The 24,547-nt window shown below is 34.2% G+C and overlaps 3 protein-coding genes across 4 annotated transcripts; 1 reads left to right on the top strand and 2 right to left on the bottom strand.

Moving 5' to 3' along the window:
- Positions 1–1,153: 1,153 nt before the first annotated feature.
- LOC124434572 lies at positions 1,154–11,370 on the bottom strand. 2 transcript variants are annotated; one of them, XM_046984456.1, is made up of 5 exons: positions 10,090–11,370; positions 9,746–9,802; positions 2,021–2,231; positions 1,421–1,575; positions 1,154–1,353 (listed from the first exon to the last, which is right to left on the bottom strand). In XM_046984456.1, exons 1-5 carry the CDS (start codon positions 10,270–10,272, stop codon positions 1,267–1,269), a joined length of 693 nt encoding a protein of 230 aa, XP_046840412.1. In that variant the 5' UTR covers positions 10,273–11,370; the 3' UTR covers positions 1,154–1,266. The 2 variants fall into 2 exon arrangements, with proteins under 2 accessions (XP_046840412.1, XP_046840411.1); XM_046984455.1 differs by lacking the exons at positions 9,746–9,802; positions 10,090–11,370 and adding exons at positions 2,951–3,007; positions 3,285–3,374.
- On the top strand, positions 4,379–5,505 carry LOC124434575. The gene is made up of 3 exons (XM_046984461.1): positions 4,379–4,477; positions 4,860–4,967; positions 5,056–5,505. The coding sequence occupies exons 1-3, from the start codon at positions 4,426–4,428 to the stop codon at positions 5,382–5,384; spliced, it is 489 nt and encodes a 162-aa protein (XP_046840417.1). The 5' UTR covers positions 4,379–4,425; the 3' UTR covers positions 5,385–5,505.
- On the bottom strand, positions 5,330–23,616 carry LOC124434104 (gamma-tubulin complex component 6-like). The gene is made up of 38 exons (XM_046983980.1): positions 23,207–23,616; positions 22,921–23,114; positions 22,735–22,884; positions 22,608–22,658; positions 22,399–22,523; positions 22,290–22,323; positions 22,074–22,222; positions 21,793–21,994; positions 21,158–21,389; positions 21,032–21,095; positions 20,879–20,954; positions 20,694–20,803; positions 20,529–20,620; positions 19,760–19,887; positions 19,542–19,691; positions 19,284–19,365; positions 19,087–19,175; positions 18,170–18,285; positions 16,917–18,079; positions 16,729–16,821; positions 16,505–16,661; positions 16,285–16,426; positions 16,039–16,198; positions 15,912–15,949; positions 15,432–15,488; positions 15,216–15,291; positions 15,094–15,142; positions 14,926–15,025; positions 14,592–14,853; positions 13,182–14,487; positions 12,856–12,912; positions 9,455–9,674; positions 8,017–8,165; positions 6,718–7,950; positions 6,319–6,375; positions 6,030–6,249; positions 5,636–5,778; positions 5,330–5,567 (listed from the first exon to the last, which is right to left on the bottom strand). Exons 1-30 carry the CDS (start codon positions 23,511–23,513, stop codon positions 14,393–14,395), a joined length of 4,743 nt encoding a protein of 1,580 aa, XP_046839936.1. The 5' UTR covers positions 23,514–23,616; the 3' UTR covers positions 5,330–5,567; positions 5,636–5,778; positions 6,030–6,249; positions 6,319–6,375; positions 6,718–7,950; positions 8,017–8,165; positions 9,455–9,674; positions 12,856–12,912; positions 13,182–14,392.
- Between the last annotated feature and the right edge of the window lie 931 nt (positions 23,617–24,547).

The raw sequence follows: 24,547 nt of genomic DNA, 5'->3' as shown, positions 1-24,547 counted from the left end.
GAAAAGCCATGCTTTATTACACGTGAAACTAGAACTAAAATTTTGAGTTAAATTTATATTCATGTATTCAGCTCTGCCCGACTGATTTTCTTTGAAAGAGATTGTCCTTTCTACAGAAGGATTCGAAGATCAAGGTTCGAACACTTGGCGATGAAAATATAAAGAATTTGGTAAACATAAGATCCTGATGACAAATTATCTGTCCTAAAGTTTGTGGCCAAAGCCACTCGACCAATCAGCATCTAGTATTTTGATGTTCTATATCCCATAGTGCCTAAAATTCATGAAGTAGTGTGGGATTTAAAGCTCAAGTAAAATCCATAAATGGAGTGAAAACGATGGAGAACAATGGTATTTTCTAAATCTCTAAATACAGAATACTAATTTAGATATTGTGTTATTATTGTTCATTTCCTCAAGGGTTGATTATCCAGTTGGCTGAGTAGGTTTAGGGAATCAAAATTATATTCATGTATTCAGCCCTACCCAACTGATTTCTTTTGAAAGATATTGTTCTTTCTACAATAGGATTAGAAGATCAAGGTTCAAACACATGGCGATGAAATTATAAAGAATTTGGTAAACATCAGATCCTGATGATAAAATATCAGTCCTTAAGTTATCTAGTAGGGTGATGAATGGTCAAAAAACTACAGCAAGCAAGAGCGAGGATCATTTACTGTATTTCATTGTAACCTATATAGTGTCATCTACTGTAAACTCAGTGCAATATTTACAAGCTGTGATTTACTGTAACTCACATACATCCACTGTGATCTGTCTTTAATCGCGATAATCCTGTGTTGAACAATCGTCAACAGATGAGCCGACACTACTTAATATGCTTTATTAAGACTGAATAATGGTCAAACTGTATTATATAAGCTTATACTTTTGGCGGTGAGAAATCAACACTTCAAGAAGATATGGTGTTGTCATTTGTATGATGGGTGGAAGGGTTTAGTATTGTTTTTAATCTCTAACAACACAAATTGTGCAATCATCAACGGATGAACCAAGTGTCCGAAATGTGCTCTGTTAAAACGCAAAAATGCTCAAACAATAAGAGCTTATGTTCCTGATGAGGAACTGGAAGCGAGTCTCCATGCAAGAGCATGGTGTTGTTCTTTTTGGAGATGAAAGGGTCCTGGGGTTAGATGTGAATTAAAATCTTCATATTTTTGACATTGCATGTTACACATTTTTCTTGACATTGTAAAGTTAAATATTAAAGCACTGAGTTATCGTTCAATCTAATTGAAGAATTTACGATGTGACGTGACTACCGTGAAGATTATCAAAGTCGTCGTTCAATGGAGTCTCATCTACGCTCCCTGCATTTGCATTTTTGATCTATAGGGAAACAAATATTATATTAAACAAAAACTTTAATAGTTTATAAAACATAAGGTCAACTTACCTGTGAAATTGGCTTAAGCTCAAGAACAAAATAGGCAATAGTGAACAAACAGAGACCACAGCAACAAGATGTGAAGAACACAATTATAAAGTAGACATAGTACTGAGCCATCAATAGTTTACAAGAAGTCCAAGTAAGATACACAGAGGTCAAACCTATAAAATGAATAAATATTTAATGGTCCTTATTGTACTAAATATCACAGGAAATGTTTGTAGATGTTCCTAAGACCGATGTTAATAATTGTGGAATTGATTATCGCTAGGAATGTTTAAACGCAAGTTTCATCAACAGTTTTTCTTAGGACTGCATCAACCTGAACAATCAATATGTAACGATAGCTCCAGGTTAAAAACATTATGTTAACATTGGTTGAGACAGTTTGGATTTTCATTTCATATTTTTTTCATTCTGATTGGCTAAACAAGTGGTCTTTTGAATCGTCGTTAAAATTAACTAACCACTAAACAATAAATAAATATATATCTTTGATCAGTGGTTAAAAGAAACAGACTTGACCTTTTTCAACTCGGATGCTTTTATACCTTGTGACATAGTTCCCTATGTGGACCTTCATTAAGACGACGATGCTATACTAACCAGTTTTTTTGCTTAGTTTGCATTCACAAACTGTAAAATTGTAAACTCCGTCGCGCATACGATAACTATCTTTGCAAACAAATCCTTCCATTTTCAAGAATTTCATATGGTGTACATTTAGAGATAGCCAAGCTAATTCACCAGCATCCAACATCAACGAGAATATTGACAGAACAAAACATACAGCAATTGAAAAAACAGCGATTTTGAACTATAAGAAAGAACAACGCGTATTTAAAATAGTGACGACCACACATTGCCATGTTTGTAGATGTGGACTGTCTGGAATAGTGCAGTCCTGAGATTGGATTGTTGGTTGTTGTGTTGACTGATGTTTGACAATTCAGCCCAGATTCAACGACACGTTTCCTTCACAATCAACCTTATGACTGTGGACTGTGTGGGCTTGTGGTGTCCTAATTTGACAATTTAGCCACACATTTTCTTAAATGTGCAAAAACTTTAAGCACAAAACTTACAATCTTTTTCTAAGCGTCAGAAGTCCTTTTACTCTTGATTTTCAAATTAGGCTAAATTATTTGTTCTCATTTTAAATGTTTTTTGAATGTACAAAGTAAGAGCACAGAGAAATTGCTCAAATAAGTTTTTTGTTGTGACGTATTTAATCTTTCTCATTTGCCAAAATGATTTAGCGCTTCGCTGAAACCCTGCTACAGAGATCATGTGAACAGCCCCTTAGGGGTGCAGCTGCCTCCTGTCCCGTACGCCTATATGAACCAGGCAACCAAATAACAAACACAGGGCTTTCATGATATACAAAGTGCTTTGATAATGATGTTTAGCCATCAGTCAAGAAAAACGGTAACAATCCTTTTCACGACTGCACTATTTTCAACAATGAACATCTAAGAACACATAACGATACTTCCTGGTTCAAATTATTAACTTTATTACTTAGCCATAACTTACAACTAACGGTTTCTCATATAATACAGCCATGATTCCTAACGCAGCACTAAGCATCAGCTATAATAAAACAACAACAGATCACTGTTAAAATTAATATGAATGCATTATTAACTATTCATACTTTAAAGTGCATTTAAGCGTAAACTTCTCAGCAATGTGGACGTGACTTATTTGTGTAAAAGATACGAAGACGATTTTGTTACAAAGCGAAGTTATCACAGCTAAGGATTTAAGAATGTTCTTATAACTGTGAGATAAAAAAATAAACGCTGCAGGTCGTTTAATCACTTCTGCTAAGACAGTAATGTTTTACAGATTTCATAAATGAGCTTACAGGAAAGGCACTCCACCATTCAACATATTCATTTCGTGCACGAACAACTTTCTTTTCTTCATCATTTCTTGGCATTTTTTCTCCAACATGAAAAGTTCTCACCAATCCACAAATAAAAATAATCCAAGCACAAACGAATAAAGCGCTTGGAAGAAGTAAATGTTTGAGTTTATGATGATATAATTGTGAACGAAAAGCCATGCTTTATTACACTTGAAACTAGAACAAAAATTTTGAGTTAAATTTATATTCATGTATTCAGCTCTGCCCGACTGATTTTTTTTTTGAAAGAGATTGTCCTTTCTACAGAAGGATTTGAATATCAAGGTTCGAACACTTGGCGATGAAAATATAAAGAATTTGGTAAACATAAGATCCTGACGACAAATTATCTGTCCTAAAGTTAGTGGCCAAAGCCACTCGACCAATCAGCATCCAGTATTTTTATGTTCTATATCCCATAGTGCCTAAAATTTATGAAGTGCTGTGGGATTTAAAGCTCGAGTAAAGTCTATAGATGGAGTGAAAACAATGGAGAACAATATTTTATTGGTATTTTATAAATCTCTAAGTACAGAATAATATCTAAATACTAATTTAGATATTGTGTTATTATTGTTCATTTCCTCAAGGGTTGATTATCCGGTTGGCTGAGTAGGTTTAAGCCTAGAGGCCGGGGCTTTCGAAAGGCCTTTAAGGCCCGTTGTATCTGAACATAATTAGGATTTGAATGTTTTTGTTGTTCCGCTACTGCATTTCCTTGTAAGTATTCTCTATGTAGAAAATACTATTGAAGTTAAATAAACACCCCCCTGGCTTTTGCCCAGCAGTTAGATATGAATACGTGGTAAATAAGATGTGAAAATTGTGAATTATCGATATGTCAAATTCTTTTGCATCGTACATTAAAAATGCAAAAAACTACAAAATTGGTCAATCTGTTTTTCTTTTTTCTAATTACTGCATCAACGATTCGAGGAGAGCTCCTCTTCTTCATGTTGATGTTTTACATTTAGTATCACAACGAATCTTTACGGGTGGTTGTATCAATTGAAATCCTTGATTTAACAGGTGACAATGAATAACTTGGTGCAATAAAGGATCAGGAATATAATGACTGTGCAAAGTCTGTAATCCGAAAATGTTACGAAAACAATTTACGTTTATGCCTTTAATCCTCACAACAGTTATTGGTAAATTTTATCTTTATTTTTAATGATACAGAAAAATTATAGTTAGCGATTATTTTTTGAAATATAGCAGTTGTTTGCATTTCAACGATTAGAACTATTTGCTGACAGGTTTGAAAGGACGGTAAAACTTTATATAATTACATAGCTACATTCAAAATCTAATTTTTCCTGTGAAAGTTTTCATTGAGAAATGTTTTCTCCAAACAAAACAGGTGTTCCATCACAACAATATTCAATGAATGAGCGTCAAAATCCAAGCTTGCAAAGTCTACATTAGACTCGATTTATTTCACAGTAGTTTACTGATGATTTCACAGTAGTTTACTAGTTTACTTTTGTAAACGGTAATGAAGAGCTGTGTCGTCTTGTCTGGTATTTTTAGGAGGATTTTGTATATTCTGGATTGATTCACTGTTGTTTAAAACGATACAAGTCCCCACACAAAGACAAAAACCTCTATCGTTAATAGTGAAAGAGAAATACGACACAGGTTGGCAAATATTCAATTGATGGACAAAATCAATTTGAATACATGATTAAGCCTTTTGTAATGTAAATACAATCTCTACCGTTTAAAGGACCAATACTTACTCAAAAATCGTCTTGCTTTTTGTGCGAGGACGAAGATTACGGAATGAAATGGAAAAGTTTGGTGCAAAACGAATCTTGTCAAAATGAAATGTATGAACGATGTTTTCAGAATGTCACCAAAAATAGACGAAGTTCAACGCAAGTTTTATCTATTGTTCGACGTTGCCAGTTACAACATTGTAAATGTAGCAATCTCCAAACACGTGATTGGTGCATGACATCCCAGTGTGGTGTCGATCTATATTGCTGCGAGGAAAAACATTTGCAGTGTTTCAAAATATTCAATTATTGGCTATATACGTATTTTAGAAGTTAAGATAGAAAAGTGTACTATATAATCAACAGCAATCCTTCATGATCAATGTTAGTCCTTGTGGTAAATAATACATAATGATGAATCGGTATATCAAACCAAAATAAGATACAGTTAAAAAGAACTGTCGTTTAATCTTCGTCGCTCGAATGTGATATTATCATCAAAGTTCCCTGCATTAGTGATCTATAGGGAAACACATGAAATGTTTTAAAAAAAACTTCGACAGTTTATAAAACATAAAGTCAACTTACCTGTGGAATCCGTTTGAGAATAAGAACAAAAGAGGCAAGCGTGAACAAACTGAGACCACAGGAACATGATGTAAAGATGACGATTATGAAATAAAGAGTATACAGAGCCACTATCAGTTCACAAGAACTTCCCACAGAAATAGCTATAAAATAAATAAACATTTATTGCTTGCTATCAGAAACTAGATGTGACCGATTGATGACTGATTTGTAAAGAATAGTTTCGCTTCATCACTGATAGGATTATACATTGTAGTTTTTCAATTTTGCGATCCTAATTTAAGGAAAAGTAGCGAACTTAACTTTTGGAATAGTTTTTGTGACATTCTGATATACTTGTATACTTTCCTTTAGGGGCCCCCTATGAACGCTAAACAAAAAAATATACACAAACCTTTTTGGTCGCCCAATTTACATTCACACTTTGTAAAGTTGTAGACATGATCACGAAAATTGTAAGAATAATGTTTATTCTTGCAAGCAAATCCTTCCATTTTCAGGAAATTCATGTATTGTACAGTTCCAGATAACTGAGATAACTCAGCACAGTCCAACATCAACGACACTAACGACTGTATAAAGCATAAAGCTAACAAAGCCCCAGCAACTTTGAGCTACAAGAAAGACTGCAAAAATTAAAATGGTGAAAATCACGTATGTCTCATTACGCAGACATAACTTACAACAAACGGTTTCTCGCGGGATACAGCAACGATTCCCAATACAGCACTAAGCATCAGCTATAATAAAACAACAACAGATCATTATTAAGATGAATTAATTATCAAAACAATTACTTTAAGCGCAGAATATGAACGCATTATTTACTACTTGTACTTCAGCTTTCATTTTAACGTTAACTTTTTGGCAATAGATGTGACTTGTGTACAAGATATGAAGATTTATAACATAGCCGGGTTCTCACTGAAGTTCAAGGACCTTCTTACGATAACAAGATATGAAACACGAGATTAACAAATATGAGATAAAATTATTGTTTGTGCATGTTTAATTGTATTTGTAGAAAATACGTCAAAGACTTCATAATAATATTGTTATATAAGTTTCATAAATAAACTAACAGGAATACCAATCCACCATTCAACATATTCATTATTCGATTGGATTTGTTTCTTTTCTTCATCATTTCTTGGCATTGTTTCTCCAACATAAAAGGTTCTAACCAATCCGCAAAGAAAAACGGCAAAGCCACAAAGAAGTAGAGAGCTTGGAAGAATTAAAGGCTTGAGTTTCATGCTGCATTAGACATAAACTCGAAATACCACCATTCATTGAGCGCTACTTTCCCGCAGACCGCCACTTCAAGGTCATATTTTTTTTACATATAAATAGAACACTTGACGCACAGGAAGATGCTACATAATCTTCATAGTTAGGACATATGATACGATAATAAAATATTTACGCTATTCATGTGCTTCATAACATATTGCATGTTGCATGTAAAATCATTCATGATATTTTCATAATGACAAAAAAACCATAAGTTCATAGTAATACTTACAGTCTTATCATAAGACAATTTCTACGTTGAATTCACCGAGAAATATGCGTACAACTTTTGTTTCGGTAGTCAGCTTGATCATTGTGTATTATATAAAAAGTCTTAAAAGAAAACATCATGTATTGTATATACTGGATGGTAGATGAGATGATCCCACGTAATGATATTTTTATTGATACTTTTTTGTTTGTTTGTTTGGTAAACACAAGTGAATAAGGCAAACCTTTCATGTTTGAAACCACGTAGCGTCGCTACAGGTGAAACTCGTAGTTTAATATTGCAGCCATACAAACATAATGAAATGACGATACGTACAAGGGAGAGTGAAAATTAAGGAATAAAAATGGAGTTTGGTGCAAAACGAATCTTATCAAAATGAAATGTTCAAACGACGTTTTCAGAATGTCACCAAACAAAAAAAGACGAAGTTCAACACAAGTTTTATCCGATTGGTGCATAACATCCCCAGTGTGGTGCCTATCTTACTTTAATGCGAGGAAAAATGTTAGTATTGTTTCAAAATATTCAATTATTGGTTATATACGTATTTTAGAAGTTAAGATAGAAAAGTGTACTTTATAATCAACAGCAATCCTTCATGATCAATGTTATTGCTTGTATTAAATAATACATAATGATGAATCAGTATATCAAATCAAAATAAGATACAGTTAAAATGTATTGTCGTTCAATTTGATCGAAGCACTTAGGATGCAGCGTAGAGATTATCATGAAGATTAGCAAAGTCGTCGTTTAATGGCTTCTCGTCCAAGTTCAGGGCAGAAGTTATCTAAAGAGAACACATAAAAAATTAAATGAAAACTTTGACAGTTTATAAAACATAAAGTCGACTTACCTGTGAAATCCGCTTTAGAATAAGAACAAAAGAGGCAAGCGTGAACAAACAGAGACCACAGGAACAAGATGTAAAGAACACAATCATAAAGTAGACATAATACTGAGCCAGAAATAGTTTACAAGAAGACCAAACATAAAAGTCCATAGCTAGAAAATAAATAAATATTTAATATTCTTTATCAAAATTGTATGTGACCGTTTGGTTATGCATCATTCAACAGCATTTTTCAACTTTCATAGAAGATTTTAAATTTGTCTGATATTTTTTCTATGAAATTATAGTGATAATGCCAATGATGTAAAAAAAAACTTTGATCTTCCAAAAGAATATTGAAAAAATGGAAACATTAAAAAATGTTGAAATATAAAACTTTACAGATCGCCACATACGGACAGAAAATGGAAGATAGTAAAGTATGAATACTTTTTGAAAAACCTTATCTGTGTGTTAAAAAACCTTATCTTGTTTCGATACAAAGACTATGATGGTTGTGAACAAGGGGAGAAGAAAAAGAACAAAATTACCGAATCCCAGCGACTTTTTCCATTTCAAAGGACAATGCAATGATGACAATCACCATTACCCGTGTGTTACCTCTACATGTATCCCCATTACCCGTGTGTTACCTCTACATGTATCCCCATTACCCGTGTGTTACCTCTACATGTATCACCATTACCCGTGTGTTCCATGTATCACCATTACCCGTGTGTTACATGTATCCCATTACCCGTGTGTTACCTCTACATGTATCCCCATTACCCGTGTGTTACCTCTACATGTATCCCCATTACCGTGTGTTACCTCTACATGTATCCCCATTACCCGTGTGTTACCTGTACATGTATCCATTACCCGTGTGTTACCTGTATCACCATTACCCCGTGTTACCCGTACATGTATCACCATTACCCGTGTTGCCTGTACATGTATCACCATTACCCGTGTGTTACCCGTACATGTATCACCATTACCCGTGTGTTACCCGTACATGTATCACCATTACCCGTGTCCCGTACATGTACATTATTACCCGTGTATCCCATTACATGTCACCATTACCCGTGTTCCCGTACATTCCACCGTTCCATTCCATGTATCACCATTACCACCGTTACCCGTACATGTATCACCATTACCCGTGTTACCCCATGTATCACCATTACCATGTACCCGTACATGTATCCCATTACCATGTATTACCATTCACCATTACCGTGTGTACCCGTACATGTATCACCATTACCCGTGTGTATCACCATTCCCATGTGCCCTGAATCCCCCGTTGAAGCCCATTATCAGTGTTTTCCAGTTGATAAAAATTTCGGTTCAGTAAAGAAACAGAATTGACCTTTGCTCTCCCGGCTGTTTTTACACCTAGTTAAATACTTCCCTATATAAACCTCCGAGACGGTGAATAAAATTCTACACTAACCCCTTTCATTGCCAATTTTACATTCACATTCTGTAAAATTGTAGACCTGATCACCATAACGATGTACACGATACGTATCCTGGCAATGATATCCTTCCATTTTCAAGAAATTCATGTATTGTACATCACGGGAAATCCAAGCTAGTTCACCAGCGTCTAACATCAACGAGAATATTGATAGTACAAAACACATAGCAATTGAAACCACAGCGATTTTGAACTATAAAGAAAGACAATGAATGTTTATAAAATGGTGAATACCGCAGAAATAATCACACAGCTATAACTTACAACTAACGGTTTCTCATATAATACAGCAACGATTCCCAACAGAGCATTAACCATCAGCTATAATAAAATAACAACAGATTATTGTTAGGATAAAGTTAACATTAACACGATTACTTTAAAAATATGAATGAATTATTTACTACATATACTTCAACTTGCAATTAAACGTGAACTTGTAGACGTTACTTGTGTACAAGATATGAAGATTTATAAGGGAGCGGAGATTTCACTAAGGTTCAAGGACCTTCTTACGATTACAACGGATAAAAACAACGCTGTTGGTTGTAAACCGCTACTTTGAAAGACAACACTGTTACATACACACGTTTTATAAATAAACTTACAGGAAAGCCAATCCACCATTCGACATATTCATTATACGCTTGAATATTTTTCTTTTCTATATCATTTGTTGGCATTTTTTCTCCAATATGAAAGGTTCTCACCAATCCACAAAGGAAAATAATAAAGCCACAGACAAATAAAGAGCTTGGAAGAATTAAACGTTTTACTTGATATTGATACATTGTGCATTAACAATAAAACAACAAATACTACTAGTCGTTGACGTTCTTGCAAAGATTGCTACTTCGCCAATTTGTTAAGTTTTCTTCATGAAAATAAACCACTAGAGCACGACGCAAAGCAAGATGCTACATAATCTTAATAGTAAGGAAATATGATACAATAATGTAATATTAGCGTCAAAGTAAAGTCACGTTTTTTTTCACATGTAAAATCATTGATGAATCACGGTAACTTCTAATGCACTACAATCTGAGTTCCACTGAACGTTTCATATTATTTTAAAATCAGTATATTTGAGATGACTGTGAACCTGTCATGATGATAACATACATAGATATTATCATTTTCACCAAAAGCATGACATCTCTAAGTACCTCAGATCATCATTACATAAGACAATTTTCGCATCAAATTTAGCTATTACAAAAAAGCGCGTCTTTTGAAAAATTTTTCAAAAATTTTAATACGACAATAAAATTATTCGTTTTTCTGTTTACTGCACGTATTCGTTACGTAAATTTACGATAATCTTGTTTAAATATCTGACAAATATCTATGCCACGACTCACAAGTTATGACGTCATACCTTATGGTGACGTAATTTACAATGTCAAATCCAATGTCTTACTTCATAGCTCATGTCAATTAAGCCAAACATCCCTTACATACTAAGTTAAAAAAGAAAATAAATTTTGTTTTGATAAACGAGGAAATTGAGTCACTTAAAGTTTTCAATATTATTTTGTACGTGCACTTGATGATACTTAAAATCTCTCAATCTCAAATTTGTTCACATTCATTTCTATATTTTGTGTGAATAAAGAAGACCGTCTTTTCATGCCTGTAGCATCACTGTAGATGACACTCAAAGGTCAATAAACCAACATGTTAAAATGAAACACAAAGACATAAGTGCCAGTATGAAAATTACGAGATAAAATGGTAAAGTTTAGAGGAAAATCAATCTTTATCTCAAAATAAAATGTTTCAACGATGTTTAATTGTAGGTGACTGCTGCATGACACTCCAGCATGGTTTATTCTACATGTACTTAGAAGTTATGATGGCATAGTGTACTATATAATCAACAGCAATCCTTCATGATCAATGTTAGTCCTTGTGGTAAATAATATATAATGAATCAATATATATAACCAAAATAAGATACAGTTAAAATGAACTGATCGAAGAACTTAGGATGCAGCGTAGAGATTATCATGAAGATTAGCAAAGTCGTCGTTTAATGGCTTCTCGTCCAAGTTCAGGGCATTTTTTATCTAAAGGAGAACACATAAAAAATTAAATGAAAACTTTGACAGTTTATAAAACTTGACGTCAACAAACCTGTGAAATCGGCTTCAGCAGAAGAACAAAATAGACAAGCGTGAACAAACAGAGACCACAGGAACAAGATGTAAAGAACACGATCATTAAGTAGACATAAAACTCAGCCAGTAATAGTTTACACGACGTCCACACGTACAGACCCACAGCTATGAAATAAACAAATATAAAACACGCAATTCTTTGTTACAACAGTTTAAACATGACCATTTGTTTAACATCATTCAACAGCATTTAATTATTTCTATAGATGATTTTAGCATCAGGACTGAAGGGATTTTTTACATTACATAATTTTTTTGATTTTCAGTCTGACTTCATAAATAATTATATTATTTACTGTTCATTGGAAAACACAAATACTCTTTACAAAGATACTTCGTAAGACAGGTACGAGTAATAGGTCCTTAGAGATGCCAAAATCTATTCATATTGGATATAATAATACGATCTTTGCGTGGACGACAAATAAAACTACAAAATCTAAGGGAGCTTTGCCCTAACGATTTACGGCGAATGTGTTAGGTTCTTGGGATATAAGTATTTAGTGATTGAGATCGCATCGTTGGTTGGTTGAAAAAACAAACAGACACATACACAAGACGTTAGAGGCGTATCGTTTTCCATGTAGATTGGATGAAGCAATTGAATAAAACTAAAAACGACAAGTTTGCAATTTTGTGTAAAATCAATGGATTGCGTTTGTTCTAAAATTGTTGTAAAGAAACGTAGGATTAAAATCATCGTTACCGGTAATTTAATCTACCAGTGAAATTCTACACGTCATAATCTACCCGTACCAATAGCAGTATTCGGCCGGTATCAGAAGGCAGTAGCCGTAGCTTCCAGTTGACCGATTTCGTCAAGAATAGACTTTGCCTCCAGGTCATTTTTGAGACCTAGTAAAAACTTCCCACACAGATCTTGAAGACGGTAAGGTAAATAAACATATTTACTAACCTGTTTTATCGCCTTTTGTACATTTACATTCTGTTTTATAACCATAATCATACGTCGGGGTAGAATCCTTGCAGTCAAATCCTTCCATTTTCAACAAATTCATGTATTGTACACTTCGAGATAACCAAGAAAGTTCAGCAGAGTCCAACATCAACGAGAATATTGACAGAACAAAACATACAGCAATTGAAACAAGAGCGATTTTGAACTATAAACAAAGAACAATGAATGTTTAAAATGATGACGATCATACATGTCACCAGATAGCCATAACTTACAACTAACGGTTTCTCATATAATACAGCAACGATTCCTAAGGCAGCACTAAGCATCAGCTATAATAAAACAACAACAGATCATTATGAAGATGAATTTATCATCAACACAATTACTTCAAAATTTGAATGAACAATTTACTAGAATTCAACTAGCAAAGGTTAACTTTTCAGCAATGTAGACTTGACTCTTGTACAAGTGATGAAGATGTATACGTGACGGAGCGGAGATATCAAAAGGACTTTCTTACGTTACAAAATAAAAATATAACAAATCGCTCCTGTTGGAAACAATGTTGTTTTATCTACAAGTTTCATAATACACTTACAGGAAAGCCATTCCACCATTCAACGTATTCGTTTTGAGATTGCAGACTTTTCTTTTCGAAATCACCACTTGTCATTTTTTCTCCAACATGAAAGGTTCTCACCAATCCACAAAGGAAAATAATAAAGCCACAAACAAATAAAGAGATTGGAAGAATTAAACATTTGAATTTATGATGATAGAATTGTGAACGAAAAACCATGATGTATCAACTATAAATCACCGAAAATCCAGTTCTTATTGATCATAAATTTGTCGATAAGATTGCCGCTTCAAGAGTACGTCAAAATTTACGCATATATACATTTGACGCAAGCCTACATAGTTTTCATAATGACGAAATATGATATTGTAGTTTACTTGCGTCAAAATAGTTTTTTTTGTGAAAAGTAAAAGTGTAAAATAATTCAAGATTCAACTCGTTCATACAGTCCGTGATTCATGTATTTTTTTCAAACTATTTATTCCATATACTGTAAATATATTTGAGATGGCTGCGATAAGCATATATACAGAAATTTATTAGCATAAACATGATACCCTCATACTAATATCAGACATTGTAATTTCCGCTTTAAATTGATTACAAAATAAACCTAATGATCGATTGAAAACTGTTTCAAAAATCACCTGATACCTTAAAAATTAATAAGTTTAATGAGTTTTTATAACGAATGATGACAATAATTCATTCTTAAAATTTTTTAAGTTGAACTTATGGAGTGTAATGTTAGTCTATTCTGACGATTTCATGATTTATCAATGAAGAGAAGATATCTCTTGAGATATCATGTTTTGGGCTTAGTGTAAATCTAAAAATTTAAATAAGAACCGCTTTATATCTTCTTGACGCAGTGAAATTCTTTAAGTTCAATAATGTCTAAAAGAATTTCACGGCGGCTTGCTTTAATGCCAGACATAAACGTGCATTCTTATCAATTTTTGGGCTTTGCACAACATTTAAAACATGATATCTAAAATAGGACTTGCATTGTATCAACGATAATTTCAGTTCCATTTTATTGTTGTGAACAAACGGAGGATTAAAATCATCCACACAGGTAATTCATTCCATCAAAGAAGACAATATATTGGTGGATCTACCCATGAAAGGTCTAATCTTGAACTTCAACTAACTTTTAATAGTCAATAAAAATATTTGTTTTTTGTTTAGTATGCGTTATGCGTTACCTACTACCGTCAAGGTCTCGCTTAAATATCTTTTCCATAATAAAAGTTGAAATTCAATCTAAGTAGAAGTTCCTCCAAATGAGGCTGATAACCACGATTTACAAGTTTCGTTATCACTACAAAAACAAAACAATACTTTCACCTTCTCAACTATACCATGGCACAGCGAAAGAAAATAAAATGAAGTGTAATAAATAAGTCTTCAGCATGGAGTACATACCAGTAAGAAGAAAACATGTGCTCTCTCTAAATGAATCGTACGTCGAGCAAAGTAAAGAAAAACTTGGGTGGACGGCAGTACCCGACGTAGAATCGATGATCCACGATGACGATACAAGCAATGTATAAAAGTTCAATACTTTTTGAAAGAGATCAGTTATAATTTTCATTACTGGAGCAGCCTTCTTGTTGAGAAGAGCACGAAATAAGGATTTATTGAGATAACGAGCATGAGAATCATGAAGATCGTCAACATTGTAAACCTTCCAAAGATAAATTTACAAATGATGATATGTTTACATAGCTGAAAGAACACGAACACACACAGAACATACGTTGTTGTGTAAAGAATACATGAATTCTTGCCAGCTAACATGAAGTATTTGATTTGACACATATCCCTGGATGTCATTTACAAAATGATTCATCTCGTGTCTAGTAAACAATGAAAGTAACTATAGAAACAAGAGATGACGTAATTATTATACGATTGCAATTTTTACCGAAAGCGATGGACCTTGTGCAGCTGAGAACTGTGATACGCAATTTTATCTAAGTAAAATAAAAAAGAATTGTGAAGACATCATACCAACGAGCTTCATTAATATTAATATGAAGTACCTACCTGCACGTTTTAGAAAACGTCGTACGTCATTTAACACCCAAGCTGTTCTTTTTAACTCCACGAAGAAGGCAAATATCTAAAGAAACATCACTTCATTAAAATTATGAAAATTATACATTGAACCTTATCCTTTAACCATCCAACAAATATCAAGTATTTGGCGATGGTACTCAAAGATAAAAAACTTGAAAAAATCCAAATCGAAAGCTGGCTTACCCTGTTATACTTTGTCATGCAGCTTTCGGTAATAATTATATTGACAGGCCAGTGGATCTAAAAGTATTTCAGAAAGTCACTGTTCCAGTATAGCAATGACATCATCATTGTACAATAGTTCTGACGTCAGTGTTAATTTATGGTATCATGCATAGTATTGAACAAAAGACGCTAACATTTAGCAGGTGATGTACTTTGCAATTTCAGAACTTATGGTATCATACCCTATGATGTCATACACCATGATGTAAAACCCTATGATGTTATACCCTACGATGTCAGACCCAATGATGTCATAACCTATGACGCCACACCCTAAGATGTCATACCCAATGATGCCACACCCTATGATGTCAGACACAATAATGTAATACCCTATGATGTCACACCTTATGATGTCGTACCCAATGATGTCATACCCTATGATGTCACACCCTATGATGTTAAAACTTATCATTATCATACTTTAACACGTCTTACCTTATAGCTTAATTCAATAAAGTCAAAAACCTTTACATCTAAGATATTAAACGTTAAAATTTAACTAAATTTGTCACGAAACAAGAAAAACGTAAAGGCAAACATATATATAAACGAGAGTCTTTACCGTATCTTTTAAACACATGAGGGACGGAGTTTAGTACGAATGACAGACTTTGTGAGTTTTCCGAATGTGAGGCGTAAACTGAGGACTGGATCGAGTGTGTCATAATGCCATTTAATACAGAGATGTTACATAGTTGTTGGGGAGTTTCACCTGAAGAAATCTACAAAAAATAATGTAAAATAATCAGTTGATCACAACAAAAGGATAGGAAGTTGATGTTAGACAAAAAGATCCTTATGTTCAAACCTTCTCAAACAGTTGCTGTGTAAGTGAGAATGAAAACTCGCCATCTTCCATGAGAAGAAATTTCTTGAGCGTTTCAAAATGTTTAATGATCTTTAAATCGTCCATGAAATAACGAACCACAGTTAAATTGACCAAGTTAATTCTAAAAAAAACAACACAAAGCACAACGTTAAAGAAATGAGTTTCTCTCACGATAAAAGATAAACACGATTATACTAACTGAGTTGTAAGAGATCGTGAAATACATTGTTTTATTATTGTAGGTAAACACAGGATTTCATAAGCATCATTTACGTCTTCATTTTCTTCATTACTTTGTGAAATATTGGTGTGTTTTGAAAGAACTCTAGATATAAAATCTCCGTATGGTTTCTCGTCTGAAATGAAACAAAAATTCATCTCCAATACTCTGAACATCTTTGTACAAAAAAAAACTTAACTTGCCTAAAATATTGAAGTCATCCTGAAGATACTCCACCTGCGAAGTAAACCAAATATCCTCTATTTTTATAGGTTTTTCTTCTTCTTCAATATGCTCTAAATAAAAAGAAAAATAGGTTTTGTTTCACCAGACAGCTAGATCATTGTTTGTTATAAAAAAGCTTCAAAATTCAATATCATATTGTACATACTTGATGTTACATGTGATGATGCTTCACCATAAATGATATTTTCAATGGTACTTGAAGGAGCTTTACCTCTGGTACCTCTTACTGTTTGTTGACGTTCATCACTAAGTTCACGTGGATAAAGAATACCTTTCATTGCGCTCTCTTCTTCCACACGATGTGATATTTTTGAAGACGACACGAGGGCATCACGTGCTTTGTAAAACATATCTTTCTCTTCGTTTGATATTTCTGGAGTTGATGACTTCGTTTCGGAACTGTCAGTATACATTATATCTTGGATAGTCGATTGAAAAGCCGCGCCAGAACCACGTGTACTACGATACGGTGACACGTGATCGTCTCGTGATGGATAAAGGAGGTTTTGTGCTGTTGAATCCATAGAACGTCTCGATGTTTCAAGACCAGAGTCCTTAGAAGTTGACGTCAACACGTAATCATTATTAGCAGCGTGATTGACCGCAGTTGTAAATATTTGATGAGACGATGAAGTTTGTGATAAAGTGCTTGCGACATATGAACGATTTGATATATTATCATTGGAATAGATTACATCTTGAACAGTAGAGTCAGTAGCTTTGGATAAAGATGTATGCATAGGGATATCAGTTGATGGTAAACCAAAATCATTCTTCGCACTGCTGGGATACATTAAATCTTGAACAGTAGAGTCAGTAGCTTTGGATAAGGATGTATGAATAGGGACATCAGTTGATGGTAAACCAAAATCATTCTTCGCACTGCTAGGATACATTAAATCTTGAACAGTAGAGTCAGTAGCTTTGGATAAGGATGTATGCATAGGGATATCAGTTGATGGCAGAGCATCATTATCGTTTATCGTGCTAGGAGGATACATTAAATCTTGAACAGTTGACTGCATGGCTTGTGATCCTTTTGTAAAAAGGTTTTTCTCTTGACTTAAAGATTTAGTTGTTATATTTATATCATTTTGGATAGTTGAATCCTTATCGACATCAAATTTTTCAGGACGCATTTGTTCTTCATCAATTTCATTCTTCATATTATTCTCTTTTTCGTATTCTAACTTCAAGAAATCATCTCGAAGATTCTTCAGAGAATGACGGTTGGCTATCCAGTTGGCACGTTTCTCACGGAGATCAGCTTCTCTTGTCAATTCTTCATAATAACGAATCAGATCTAGTCTATGGTAGAAATAAAGATGAATAAAACAACGTCGAAGTCTTCTATCACAATTGATCTATCGAGTCTTGATAGTTTAAGAATTTTGCTACCTCGCTTGTTCAGACTGTTCATCATCAATTTTTGCAGTTGTGACGTCATATCTTAAAGATTCTCTTAAAAAACGCCTGTCTTCTTTTTCTTCTCGACTCCGTTCTAACAACTTCCTCTATAGTGCATGTGAGTGCATGTGAGTGCATGTGAGTACATGTGAGTGCATGTGAGTACATGTGAGTGCATGTGAGTACATGTGAGTGCATGTGAGTACATGTGAGTACATGTGACATGTGAGTACATGTGAGTGCATGTGAGTACATGTGAGTACATGTGAGTGCATGTGAGTACATGTGAGTGCATGTGAGTACATGTGAGTGCATGTGAGTACATGTGAGTGCATGTGAGTACATGTGAGTGCATGTGAGTACATGTGAGTGCACGTGAGTACATGTGAGTACATGTGAGTGCATGTGAGTATGTGAGTACATGTGAGTGCATGTGAGTGCATGTGAGTACATGTGAGTGCATGTGAGTACATGTGAGTACATGTGAGTGCATGTGAGTACATGTGAGTGCATGTGAGTACATGTGAGTACATGTGAGTACATGTGAGTGCATGTGAGTACATGTGAGTACATGTGAGTGCATGTGAGTACATGTGAGTACATGTGAGTGCATGTGAGTACATGTGAGTACATGTGAGTGCATGTGAGTACATGTGAGTACATGTGAGTGCATGTGAGTACATGTGAGTGCATGTGAGTACATGTGAGTGCATGTGAGTACATGTGAGTGCACGTGAGTACATGTGAGTACATGTGAGTGCATGTGAGTACATGTGAGTGCATGTGAGTACATGTGAGCTTATAAGGATGCAAATGGGTACATGAAAATTTACTGGAGAAATATTTCAATACATGAGATTATATTGGCTAATTTCACAGATATCTTTCTCCAATTTTATGTAACTTACATTAATCGCGTCTTCCATTTGTTGTTTAAGAAAACCCAAATCTTTTCTCTTTTTCTCTGCAAGAGCTTCCTTCGCTCTAGTTACCAGATCTTCAAACAAAACACGCGGTCGTCATCAATACGACAAGCACCAAAGTAGTTAAAAACTTTCCACCATTTCATAATCCATAAAGAAAATGAAAAAAATCACGACTTTACCTTGAACTACGTTTAATTCACTCCGCACTTTGTTCTTCATGTTTAAGACTTCATTTCGTTTCATATCTTCCTTAAAAGATTTCTAAATAAAATTTATAGTTACAGGAAAACATTTTTAAATGCATACAGCCATTTAAATCAGCTTCGGTTGTCAGGGTAAACGTGTTACAATCACGTTATTCTATCTTTTTAAATATGATAAATTCATCGGACAAAGTGACATAGAAATATGATGAAGAATAAATTTTATTCTCGTACATTTTTTTCTCTTTCCTTGTCAATTCCCTCTCGAGTTAACTCCATTTCCTCAAGATATCGATCATTATTTTCCGATATCTTTATAATTGAATCCAGCGAGTATGTTATGGTCAAATTAGGAATCTCCACGTTGTTACTGCATATATAATGCTGAAATGAATCGCAAAGGATTAACGGAGATAAAGCACATGAATAACCACGATTATCTCACGTTGTACCTGAGGACAGCATAGCTTCAATAAATTGATAGATTTACCACAAACAAAAATATCTTTCCATAGGTCTTGTAGAAACAGTGGAATATCTTGCTTAGACATGACGTAGCCATCACTCCAGTATCGTTTATCTTCAGCGATATAATGAGAAACACGAGATGTTTATTAAGGAGGTCCCCACCTGAAAGTCGGGTGTTTCAGGTGGCCCTCACTAACAGCATTATTTCGATAAAACACACTCAAGCTTTAGAATTATGAACGATGCGGGAATCTTCAACTCAAGAACGTCAGTAAAGTCTACAGATGCTTGAATAGGCTGTTTGCTTTGTTATGGCAGCCATGTCTTATTTTCTTCAACACTTTTACTGTCTAGTTTTAAAACAATTGATCGCTTGATCTTTTTTTCAGTTCGGTGAATTTTTCTTACTTTTTGCATCACGATTGTATTATATTTAACATTGAAGGAATTCTATAAACATTTTTTGTGATATCTGAGAATTTCGGCTACATGAAAACTTGTTTGTAGATTTTTTTCTATTTTGCGTATGTTATAATTTTTGTTGAAATGAACATCCACACGAGCTTTTAAAAAAATTTAGCGCGGGAAAAACGAAAAAATCTTCATTAAAGTCATCGAAGCCAGGCGTTTATGTAAAAAACCCACTCGACATGAGCACAATATGCGCATGCGAAGCGTCACCAGTCCCCTCTCATGCTTAGTAACTGTAGGAAGCCTCCTTAATACACAAGAGAAGGAAAAAGAACGACTTACCTCTACGACATAAATAGATATCATTTTCATATATGGTGAACTCTTTGTAAAAATCAATACATTTTCCCTTATAAATCCACTGTTGGAGATATCTACGTAGAGTACGTAACAAACCAAGTTAGGTATGAAAATTTGAAAATTATTTTAAAAGACGATGACTGTTACCTGAAGTACGGAGTGCAACTGACTTTAAATAGATAAAGCAACATCGAAGACACACTTGAGTTCATGTTTTGAAGACAAAGATTGTACAAATAAGTCAACAACTTTGACCCCTAAAATATCCAGTGTTTAATTTTTACACTTAAGGAGATGTAAATGATAGCTTTGGTAAACAATGTGATTCTTACCAGTGGAAATCTAGGCTTTGGTTGTCCAATTGCTCTATTGAAACCTTGCGTACACATGCAGACATCCGCTAGGAACCTGGGAGCGAGTGAGATATAAAACTATACATATTTTCAAGAAAAAAAATATTCAATTAAAAGATGTACGTGACTTACTTCAACTTGAGCCCTTGATCTCGAAATAGCTCCACGACATTTGCAATACTTGGTATAGATGAAACTAAAACAGAAAACAACGTCAGCACGCAACTACGTGGTTAAAAATTTCCCAAAAGAACAAACCTTTCTTTTGAACAACCAACTGTCTGTATTGTTGTAAACAGGTTTCCAAACCACATAAAAATGCTTTCAAAACACAACTCTTGACTTCATATGTCTGTTCACAGTGAGTAAATTTATTAAGCCGATAATAATTCGTTCCAGTCTCCGCCAGTTTGTTTAACATTTGGTTTAACGACTCTGGTGAGACACCTTTTAGACGGATGTTGGTGGCAACATGAAAAGAGGCTGTCTTCTAGTTAGGGTTTTAGAAGGAGAAGAAAGATGTTTGGTAAAATATGTAGAAATATTTTAAGATATACTACCAATCTTTACATGTTTGTAAATGTCGATCGTCCAGGTTGTTATAGTCCTGAGAAGGACTCTGAAGATGAGTACCGCTAAGGTTGTCGAAATGTCAGTCAACAACAACAAAAACAGTCCTTCTCATGACTATACCAACCTGGACGATCTACATTTACAAACATGTAACGATACTCCCTGGTTCAAACCATTTACTTTATATACTACCAATCTTTTAGTTTACAAAATTGCTAAATATCTTGTAGAATAAAGCCAAGCTTGTGTAGGGGATGTATATAACAAATATTGAGTTACTATATAAAGACTAAATACACAACTTTACTAGATATGCTTACCTTGTTTATTATAAAGACATTAGATGAAACACCTATCAGAACCATAAGACAATCTCTGACAAAAACTTTCATATCAAAATATTTGAAGACTGGACATGAAGCATTAATGAGAAAGCACACTTCATTCATTCTCATGTCATACAATTGATCCATGATATTTACTCCTGATTCACTAAGGTATGGTTTGCATCCCTCTGTTTCACTGCAAATTATGAGCAAATTCTCTGATCAAAGTACAGTTTACATGTGGTACATCATAGGATAAGAATGATTACTGCTACCTTTGTCCCTTAGATTCCCAAGTATGAAAATTTGATGGTTGATAAGAAAGAGCTTCGTCCCAAATGTCCAGACTATTCACACCTGAGTCGGTTGTAATGGCTGATGATTGTGACGAGTCAGCATCTTCAAAACCTTCATCTTCAGTCACCTACATTCAAGATTTGAGAGTTGCGTATCCAGAAAATCAACACATAGCATTTCATTTAATTAACTACCTCTTTTGCCATAGACATAAGCTTAGGTATCCATCTGAAACATGGAAAACCAACTTGTTAAACTAAATTTTCATTTGATACCTAGCAGAAACAATGAATAACAAACTACCTTGATTCATGAGGACAAGATGAAAGTTCTGGAACTTCTAATTTTATATGAATATTCGATGTTTCACTATAAACTAGAGCATTATACAGAGAATCTTGAGTGCTTTTCAAAAATGGGTCCTTGCTCTAGAAATTTACACCAATTAAAATAAAGCTATATTAAATACTGACGAATGCAATTTAGTTAATTAAAAAATGTCATGGACCCACCATGTCTGAGTTGAACCATTTAGTACGAGCTCCAGGCTTTTGAATGAACACCTAAAAATCAAAATGAAATATTTTACAATTCACAATTCTACTACTTATGAAATAGATTTTATCTCAGAAAACCTACATTGCTTGGTATTAATTCCTCAACATACTGACATCTTTGAGCATATGAAATGCCAAATGTTGGTGAAGTTTCAAAGATTTCATTTGGATAAAATTCATAGTTGATAACTTCATTTACAGGCAAACCTTCTGTGATGGAACTCACAGGAACCTACACATCAAAGATAACAAGAGAGGTCAAGTCAACAAGAGCAGATAAATACAAGAAAGAGAAACTGCAATCACACCAGATAATGGTGTTCTTTTTTCCAAACTTCGCAAGTTTTTGAGTAAATATTTGCGTCTGATTTGATAGAAGAAGTAAGACATTGATAATGGCTTCAATCTCGTTAACTGATTTCAACTCTCCACAAAAAACAGAGCAATAAATGCTGGTCGATTCTGAAAGAATAAAAATGTTTGCTACTAAGATTTGTAATCTCAAAGCAACGACAACATGTTTAAAGATTTACTATCATAAAAATACAATATACCAAGAACTGAAAGAAGCCTTTCCAAATTTTCAGCCTTATCAACGAGTCCACGAACTCTTAATTTAAAGCCTTCCACGCATATTCTTTGTTTTACAGTAAAATTTCTTTCCTCCTCTCTTTGTTTGTTGAAAATCAAACGATCAAAAACGATATTTCGTAAATGCTGACATATTTTCCCATTGAAACGAACTTTCACTGCATCATTCTCGTTTGTACAGTTCTTCTCGTAAAATATCTTTTCACATAGCTTATTTACTAACGATATTATAGAACCTTTCGGTGTAGTTATGTCCTTTGACGAGAGCATTCTGCTTGGAGCTTCTTTCACCAATTTGCTGTCAAACTTTCGACTTTCTCAATGTTTTTTTGAGTCCATTTCTGGCAGACAAAATGCATTAAAGCAAGTATCCGCTGTACAGTTGCATAGACAGGTCAGATGGGTCAGACTCTGGTCAGAGGTCAGCGTGGGTCAGAGTCACTGGTCAGGGGCCGGTTGCAAGAAGCCTGGACAGCGCCTCCATCGGATAGTGAAATTTTTCAAACTTGTAAAAATGGTGTTTATGTATTTTTTATGACAAAGAAATTTTGTTAGCTTCGAAACAGTGTTTTATTTCAGTAATTGCACAGTTCAAATCTTATATTCATCTCCCATAAGAGATTTTATGAACGTTCAGAAAAATTTGCTATTCAGTGGATAACGCTATCCAGGCTTTGGGCAACCGGCCACAGAAGGTCAAAATCAGATGACAGTACACCCTAACCAATTTGGATCTACAGGCATCTACAGGCATGTACAGGCATCTACAGTCATATACAGTCATCAACAATCATCTACGCTCAACTACTGTTATCTACATTTATCTACAGTCCTCCACTGTCATCTACAGTCCTCCACTGTCATCTACAGTCCTCCACTGTCATCTACAGTCCTCCACTGTCATCTACAGTCATCAACAGTCACCTAAAAATTTAGTGTCGTCAGAGGGACACTTGAAAGACCTGTCTTTCATCGTTTTACAAGAAATTTTCTTAAGTGGTATTTACATTTATTGAAACACTTCATTATAGCAATGGTAGTATTTTAGTCGTGAACGTGTTTCGTGTAGTATGAAAAAATTCGCACATCATTTTCCCAAAATATTGTCGATATTAAGACCTTGAGCAAAATTTGCATTTAAAATCCGAAACTTATTCTATGCAAAAGGAACATTAGCTATATAAAAGCATTGTTCTAATACGATCAATCTCATATCTTTTGTCTGACATTTCCTAGCTAATTCACAACCAAAGTTACACACGGTAAATAAAAGTCATTATGTTCAAAGCTTCGTTCTGACGAAA

Source organism: Xenia sp. Carnegie-2017, unplaced genomic scaffold (assembly GCF_021976095.1).
Source record: "Xenia sp. Carnegie-2017 unplaced genomic scaffold, XeniaSp_v1 HiC_scaffold_14, whole genome shotgun sequence".
In the NCBI taxonomy this organism is placed as follows: domain Eukaryota; kingdom Metazoa; phylum Cnidaria; class Anthozoa; order Malacalcyonacea; family Xeniidae; genus Xenia; species Xenia sp. Carnegie-2017.
This window is presented reverse-complemented; position numbering and strand designations above follow the sequence as displayed.